The sequence below is a fragment of the Olea europaea genome, chromosome 10 (assembly GCF_002742605.1).
Source record: "Olea europaea var. sylvestris chromosome 10, O_europaea_v1, whole genome shotgun sequence".
Taxonomy (NCBI): domain Eukaryota; kingdom Viridiplantae; phylum Streptophyta; class Magnoliopsida; order Lamiales; family Oleaceae; genus Olea; species Olea europaea.
The window spans coordinates 1,739,973-1,746,876 of record NC_036246.1 but is presented as its reverse complement, the minus strand read 5'-3'; the positions used below and the strand labels follow the sequence as shown (position 1 = coordinate 1,746,876).

At 35.5% G+C, this 6,904-nt stretch overlaps 1 protein-coding gene across 2 annotated transcripts; it reads right to left on the bottom strand.

Annotated features, from left to right (window-relative positions):
* Nucleotides 1-124: 124 nt before the first annotated feature.
* Nucleotides 125-4,182, bottom strand: LOC111400825 (protein arginine methyltransferase NDUFAF7 homolog, mitochondrial-like). 2 transcript variants are annotated; one of them, XM_023028240.1, is made up of 10 exons: nucleotides 3,814-4,182; nucleotides 3,671-3,732; nucleotides 3,414-3,557; nucleotides 3,159-3,269; nucleotides 2,814-3,018; nucleotides 2,330-2,388; nucleotides 1,769-1,821; nucleotides 1,462-1,684; nucleotides 915-1,023; nucleotides 125-784 (listed from the first exon to the last, which is right to left on the bottom strand). In XM_023028240.1, the coding sequence occupies exons 1-10, from the start codon at nucleotides 4,025-4,027 to the stop codon at nucleotides 438-440; spliced, it is 1,527 nt and encodes a 508-aa protein (XP_022884008.1). In that variant the 5' UTR covers nucleotides 4,028-4,182; the 3' UTR covers nucleotides 125-437. The 2 variants fall into 2 exon arrangements, with proteins under 2 accessions (XP_022884008.1, XP_022884009.1); XM_023028241.1 differs by having other exon boundaries at nucleotides 3,414-3,552; nucleotides 3,814-3,877.
* Between the last annotated feature and the right edge of the window lie 2,722 nt (nucleotides 4,183-6,904).

Below are 6,904 nucleotides of genomic sequence, written 5' to 3'. Positions count from 1 at the left end.
ACGTACATTCTCATAAATCTATGATATCAATTCTTTGAGCACTAATTGGAGCAGAGCTACTGGGGGAGGGTTGCTGTCTCGGCCACTGGGAGGTGGTGGCTGAGGGGTGTGCCAGTGCAGTGGCTGGTTTTTTCTTTTATAAGCTAATTTAAGCAGTACGTATTTTCTTTGGAAAAAACCTGAATTTCATTTCCGTGGAGTTTTTCAACAGCCTGATTGAATGCTCTTGATCAATCCCAGAGCTATCAAGTATAATAAAAGTCCCTAGATTTTACTATCTTGTAGTCCATGAAACAAAAAAGTAAAAAATTAGAGGAAATTTGATAAAAATGTCATCTTTCACATGTACATTTCGGAAAATGGCCATTTTTGGAAAGGGTACTATATTCAAACCAGATGTTATGCACCACATTTTAATTGCACCAAGTTTTTCATTTTTATTTTTTATTTTTTATTCTAACGATTATGTTTTTAACATTTTCTTCTTCGCATATTGATATCAACATTTCATTAATAATAAGCACATGACATGGGAAAACGACACTGCATAATAAGCACATGACAATTGCCATTGCCATATACCGAGTGCCCATGCCAATAGGAGTCTGATTGTCAGGACCCTCCCAAAATGGTGCTTCACCTTCACCAACCAAACGCCAATATCCTGTTCTTATAGATTCAGCCTGTTCTTCTGTGCAGTTTTCCAACAGTGCTTCCACCCGAAAATTAATTCCAAGAGAACCAAGAAACTGAGACTGGGTCATCGGGCCATGGACAGACACACCTGAAGCAAGAGAGTTTGAAAAAAGAGAGCCCATCATTCTTATGAATGTTTCTCATAGTAACTGCTCGTCTTTTGATCTTTTACTGGAAAAACACAAATAATATAAGCTCATAAAAATGAAGAGAAAAACCTGAAACTTCCTCCGCAGAGTGTCTAATTGCAGCAAAATCAACATATGCACTGAGATCGGCTGAGCCAGGATTATCCAATATGTCAACAAACTTGTGTTTTCGAATTGCCTGCAACATTGAACCATAAGCTGTGACCTCTTTTGCTAAAGGAATGCTAATATAGATAAGTAGAGATAATGGCTGCCAGCAGACAAATGACAATTACAAGAAGCTAACTACAGGCATAGTACTTCCATTTACTGCTATCAGAGAAATGTTAATACCTTATAATTTTTTAGTTCATTAATAATATTCCATTACTGACTAGGCAACGCGGATGATGTACTTAAAGATTTTTTCATGTTATGGGTAATTTGTACTCGACACTTATTGTAAATAGGATCATTTTCAATGTATCATTGTTATTGCAGTCCTAAAGTTCATTTCACCCTTTCATATGTGCATTTCAATTAGGTTTATAGAGTAAAGAAAACATCAGAATAGTCTGCGAAAATCTTCGGAAATCTAGTGGAAGTGTTCAGGGTGTGAGATCCAGAAGCTACGAACCTGTAGACTGTTTGAGACTACTCCATTGAGGCCATAATCAATTATGAGAGCACCACCACCATCGATTCCTATTCTTTTGGAGATTTCTTGGGTCAAATCCATTGCTTTTGGGCAAACCTCGATATGATCAAGCTTGAAAATTTCTTCTGAGTCAGCCCATTTGCAGCGCTTCATGAGATAGAGAGTTGCAGGTGTGGGCTGTGGAGATAAAACAAAACGAAACCTAACCAACGATTTTCAAAAGAAACTATATTACCAAACAATGCACGCAATTAGAGAAGCAATGACAGAGGATTCAAAAGCTTACGACGAATTTTCAGTAACATCAACCATCTTCTCACACCAACCACGGGAAGCTTTCTGCAGGCAAATCGTAAATGAATCATATGCTTAGGCTGCAGATAATCCCTAAAACAAGATTTGCCACACAACTTGTTTATATGGCAATCCTAGGGAAGATAATAAGAACTATTCGCTGCATCAAATAAGCTCCAACATTTTCTTATAATACAAGTGCTTGAGCACATTGGAACAATGTCAAATCTTATAACACAAATAAAAGTTAAGGGCTTGTTTGATTCCCATTATTTGTCAACAATGCATTTTGTAATAGTGATTTGATGGAGACTGCGTGGTTAAAAAAATAAGAAAAAGTTTTGAATTTGCATTTAATATTATTTTATTGAAAAATGTGGTTGAAAATAAGAGAGAAATGCATTTTGAAAATAATGGGAATTAAACGGGGGCTAAATGCTATTTCGAAGTTGATTTAGAAGGGAAATGGCATTCAGTTAAAAGCAAAATCTCACTGTGGTCGAAACTCGTAGCACTGGAAGAGCCAATTATACACAGGGGTTTATACACATACCTGAAACTGGTGCAGGGGTAAAGCATCAAAGAATTCATGGGCAACGATGATTGTAGGCACTGAAAGAAGGGGGAAAAAAAGTATTCATGTCTCAATGAGATGAAATAGCAATGAAAGATCTTCAAAAAACCTTCAATGATACTGTAAGGTGATCATATCTTAAATGTACTTCTCTAATTATATCCAGTGACTCCTCTCCCAGTAATATGATGTAGCCATGACGAAGCAGTATCACTCAATGTTCTAGATGTTACAGAAAAGAGCAGGGTGCACTAGATAGGCCATAAGAGGAAATAAAATGTGTCAAGTACATGCTTGGGTTTCATCTTAGACAAGGAAATGAGAATTTCTTATAGACTTGTGTACGAGTTAATAGACCAGCTCGCTTCGAGAAGCAGCTGAGCTTGCTAGAGAAAAACATACTTCTAACATATACAATGCCGAACACAATGAAGTTATTAAGCTTGGTATACAAGTTCCTTACATCCTGTAGGAACCTGCTCGAGAGATGCATGCCAGGATACAGGGGACCCAGTTATTGTGCTGTTAATCCCTTTTTTCTCATTTCCATCAGCACTATCCTCAGTCACACACTTCAAGTTCCGATACTGGAGTTTTTGTAATGTTGGGCTACATTCAACCATATGAATGTGCAGAGAATCTGTGAAATTTTTGAACTTTGACACACCCTATAGATAAAATTGCACTTGAGATTAGTTGAAATTTGAACTTCAAAGTTTACTAACAACACCAAACATAACAATAAGAATTATAGGGCCATTAACATATTCTGAATGAGATTAACTAAGTATAAACTGTGAATCCATACACGTAGAAAATCAGCCAAGAGAGTTCCTCTCCCTGGTCCAAGCTCAACTAAGTTCACTTTACTTGGCCTTCCCATTTGCTCCCAGAGGCACATTGCCCAAACACCAATCATCTAGAGTAAAAAGGACGAATTAATCAGAGCATGATATGTTCAAGTGATTCTAATTCCACTTTTGTCTTTTTAATGCCACAAAAATGGAAGAAAACTAAAACTAGACTTGTCCCATACAATCTAGAGGAAGTAGTTCAAATTTACCTCTCCAAACATTTGGCTCACTTCTGGGGAGGTAATGAAATCACCATCTGCTCCAAACACATCTCGATTTATATAATACCCCAGCTTTGGATTCGTCAAGACTTCCTCCATATACTCAGCCACAGTAACTGGCCCCCCTCTAAACTAATGGTAAACAAAAGAATCAAACACCCGTAAATTTCTCATTACACAGAACCAATATGAAAGGTTGAAACAGTAGAATAAACTGGATAGTATTCCCAGAAAAGATCAACTACCTTGATGATATTCTTTAGGTGCTTAACAAGCTCAGATTCAGCAGACTGTTCATGTGATTGCTCTACATATAAACAAATCCAAACCCATCACACTAAACTTCATATAAGAAAAACACAATCATATGTATATATCTTTCTAATACCAGGAGGATTATACAAGGCAGTTCGGTCGATAGAAATTGTAGCAGAAGGTGGGGTTTCATTGGTGTCCTCCATGTGTTCGACGAAATGACTGTTTGGAATTTGAGAGGAGGAAGAAGAGGACGAGGAACATTGTCGAAAGAATGCGACTGATGATGAGGAAGAAGCTGAAAAATTACGGCGAGTGGAAGCTTGGAGCAGAAATTTTCTTAACATCTTTACGCCGCCTGATTGTTGCGTAAAGAGACGGACAGGCCTGTAGCAAGGCTCTTTTGAGACTCGCTCCTGCTACTAAATAGGAATAAACTGCAGAGTAGAAAAACCCTTCTCAAAAAGTTTAAATTGGTGAAAAATTGGTTTAATTTTGACTAACTCCTCCTCCTCCTCCTCCTCCTTCTTCTTCTTATTATTATTATTAGTGAAAATTACCAAAATAGTCAACTTTTGGATTTTCATTTACAAAAATGTCACTTTTTAAAACTCATTGCAAAATTGTCAATTTTGGTCTTTTTTGCCCCTCAGACAAATTTGAATCCCTTCTATGTCCTTGATTAAATGAGACATGACTAGTCACCAATTTGTACAAAAAACTGTGAAATGTCAGGGGGACTATAAAGGGGGGAAAAACCAACACAAAATCAGTAAAGAAAGTGAGAAGACCAAACAAAGAAGAAGGAGAAACTGGTCTCACAAATTCTCCTCTCTCACTGTAGTTGGCCATGGTCCACCTTCATACCGTCGATGACCACTTCCATACACAACGTTCACCACCGACGAATTAACTAAAGGTAAACTCAATCCCGTCTATCATTCGAATCTGCAAAAGGCGAGCACTGACTCCCCTATGGTATTCGACTCCTCCAACGCTACCCATCGACGACCGCTATCAATCACTCCACCGCCGACGGAGACTGTCACAAATATCTTCATGTTAGTGTTTTCTTAATTTTTTGCATTTTGTTTTCTGGAAAAGAGGAAATTCTTCGTAGAGTGTTGACGGGTACATAGGTGGTCTGAAGATCTAAAATTTTGAAGATATTATTGTAGGAAAATGTGGTTACAGGTTACCTTCAAACAGAAAATTTTGAAAAATGAGAAATCTCCAAAAAAAATTATTTTATAAATACCCAATTAAAGGATTTTGGACATTGGGAACAAACCCAGAAAAACATAATCTGGAATTTCAAAAACTTAGATTCGCACTAAAAGAAGTGTTGAGAAAGTTTTTCAAAACTTTTTTTTTTATCAGAAAGTGATCTTTTTGGTCACTCATATTGTGTAATGAACGCAAATTGATGTTTTTTGAAGCAACATGGCTGCTGGCACTGATTTTCACCTTTGTTTACTGCCGTAGAAGATGAATATAACGAGGATGATAATGTGGCTGCTATTGAGAAAGATGGTATAGCTAATTTGAGGAAATCCTCGAATGGTAAACCTCCAAGGAATATAGGCATTTTATAAGCACTACTACACTAGTCTCATCATCTGATTTGGTAAGTGAACTCTGTTTACCAATCAAGCTTCAATCTTGTTGAGTTCTATTAATTAAGTTTGAAGCTGTCTGTTTACTAGTATGTAGTTTTTTTTTTTTTTTGTTATGTATTTGTTGATCCAGTTCTTATTTTAGTATAATATGTGAGTTGCAACACTTGATCTTAAATTATAAAGTGAGTCAATTGAAAATATAATATTTATTTTATTGCGCATGTGTTCATAACTTCTAAGATCCTCCATTCTGGAAATTATCCTCCGATACAAAAACAAAGTTTTCCGTTTTAGCAATAGCTATTTTCAGTCGCATATTTTTTAATTAAGGATGCCAACTGTTTATGTTTATTGTGTTAGACTTAATTGGACTCTGAGATAATGAGGATAAGTGAACCTTTTCTATGTGGAGTAGTGTTATTCGTTAGAGGTATTATAGCACTAAAGAATGCGAAAAAATGAAATGAAAATTACAATTATGAGTAGATTGATTCCAACATTTTTAGGGAGTAAGAGATTTGAAACCACTTCTTGTAATAGAACATGCCAACTACAAAATGCACCACCACTGTTTGAGTTTTTGTTGAGTCTGTTTTACATGCATCGCTGCTGGCTATGAACCACGTTTAAGAGTATAGCAATCTTCGAAACCGCCTGAGCGTTTGAACTTCAAAAGTTCACAAGAAATCAAGTGCTCTCTATGTTAATTTTGTTTTTGGATTCTATTGTGGATTTAGAGTTTATATACTCTACTCATGTCCTAGTTAATGTTTCAACACATATTGGCTAGGATTATCATCTTGGGGTGATAGAAATCAAGTGCACTTGTAGGCCATTTGCGTTTACAATGTAACGAATATATTTAGTTATTGTACATAACTTGATTATTTTTTGTATCACTGTTCAATCTCTTTTGCCTTCATTTGCTTGTCTCTAACAAAAAGAGAAAGTAAAACAATGTTGGCAGTTGGATACTTGTAATCATTTTGCTATAAGTTTTGGAAATGATATAACTTTAACTTCATGTGACACATCTATTTGAGGTTGTACTTATTTTATGGCTCCTTTCGAATACCTCACTTGTCTATCTGCTTTATGTCCTATTTAATTGTTGGAGTCAATTGAAAATGTGAATTGTAGTAGATAATTGGAACTCTAATGGATGTTACACAAACATATTGATAATTGACTTTTCAAAAAAAAAAAAAAAATTACACAAACACATTGATCCTTGCACTGAAATTGGAATGTTATAGCTTCTTATAACGAATTTCACCTACATGTTTTTCTTCTATTTTTAGAAGCAATTTGGCACGAGATCTATGTTCATTTTATGTTTACTATAGTATATAGACAATTTCATTTTATTTTTGTTTTTAGTTTTATCCATCTTCAAAGAGTAATGCTATATAATACCGTAGATACTAAAACATACTTCTATGTGGCAGTACATGATATGTCCAATAAATAGGTCTCATAACATCACATTAATTGAACTTACATGTTTACCCAAATATATGTCTATGATGACATTTTAGCTTATTGAACTTACATATGATGACATTTTATTTGCATATAGATTAGCAAATTTCACTTATTCAAGGA

Excerpts from the sequence above, each read along its gene's own strand:
- LOC111400825 (XM_023028240.1), bottom strand. The coding sequence starts at position 4,027 with ATGTTAAGAAAATTTCTGCTCCAAGCTTCCACTCGCCGTAATTTTTCA. Across the intron at positions 3,270-3,413 it reads TGAGCCAAATGTTTGGAGAG|ATGATTGGTGTTTGGGCAAT; the intron begins GTAAATTTGAAC and ends TTTTTACTCTAG. Across the intron at positions 2,389-2,813 it reads CGAGCAGGTTCCTACAGGAT|TGCCTACAATCATCGTTGCC; the intron begins GTAAGGAACTTG and ends CCCTTCTTTCAG.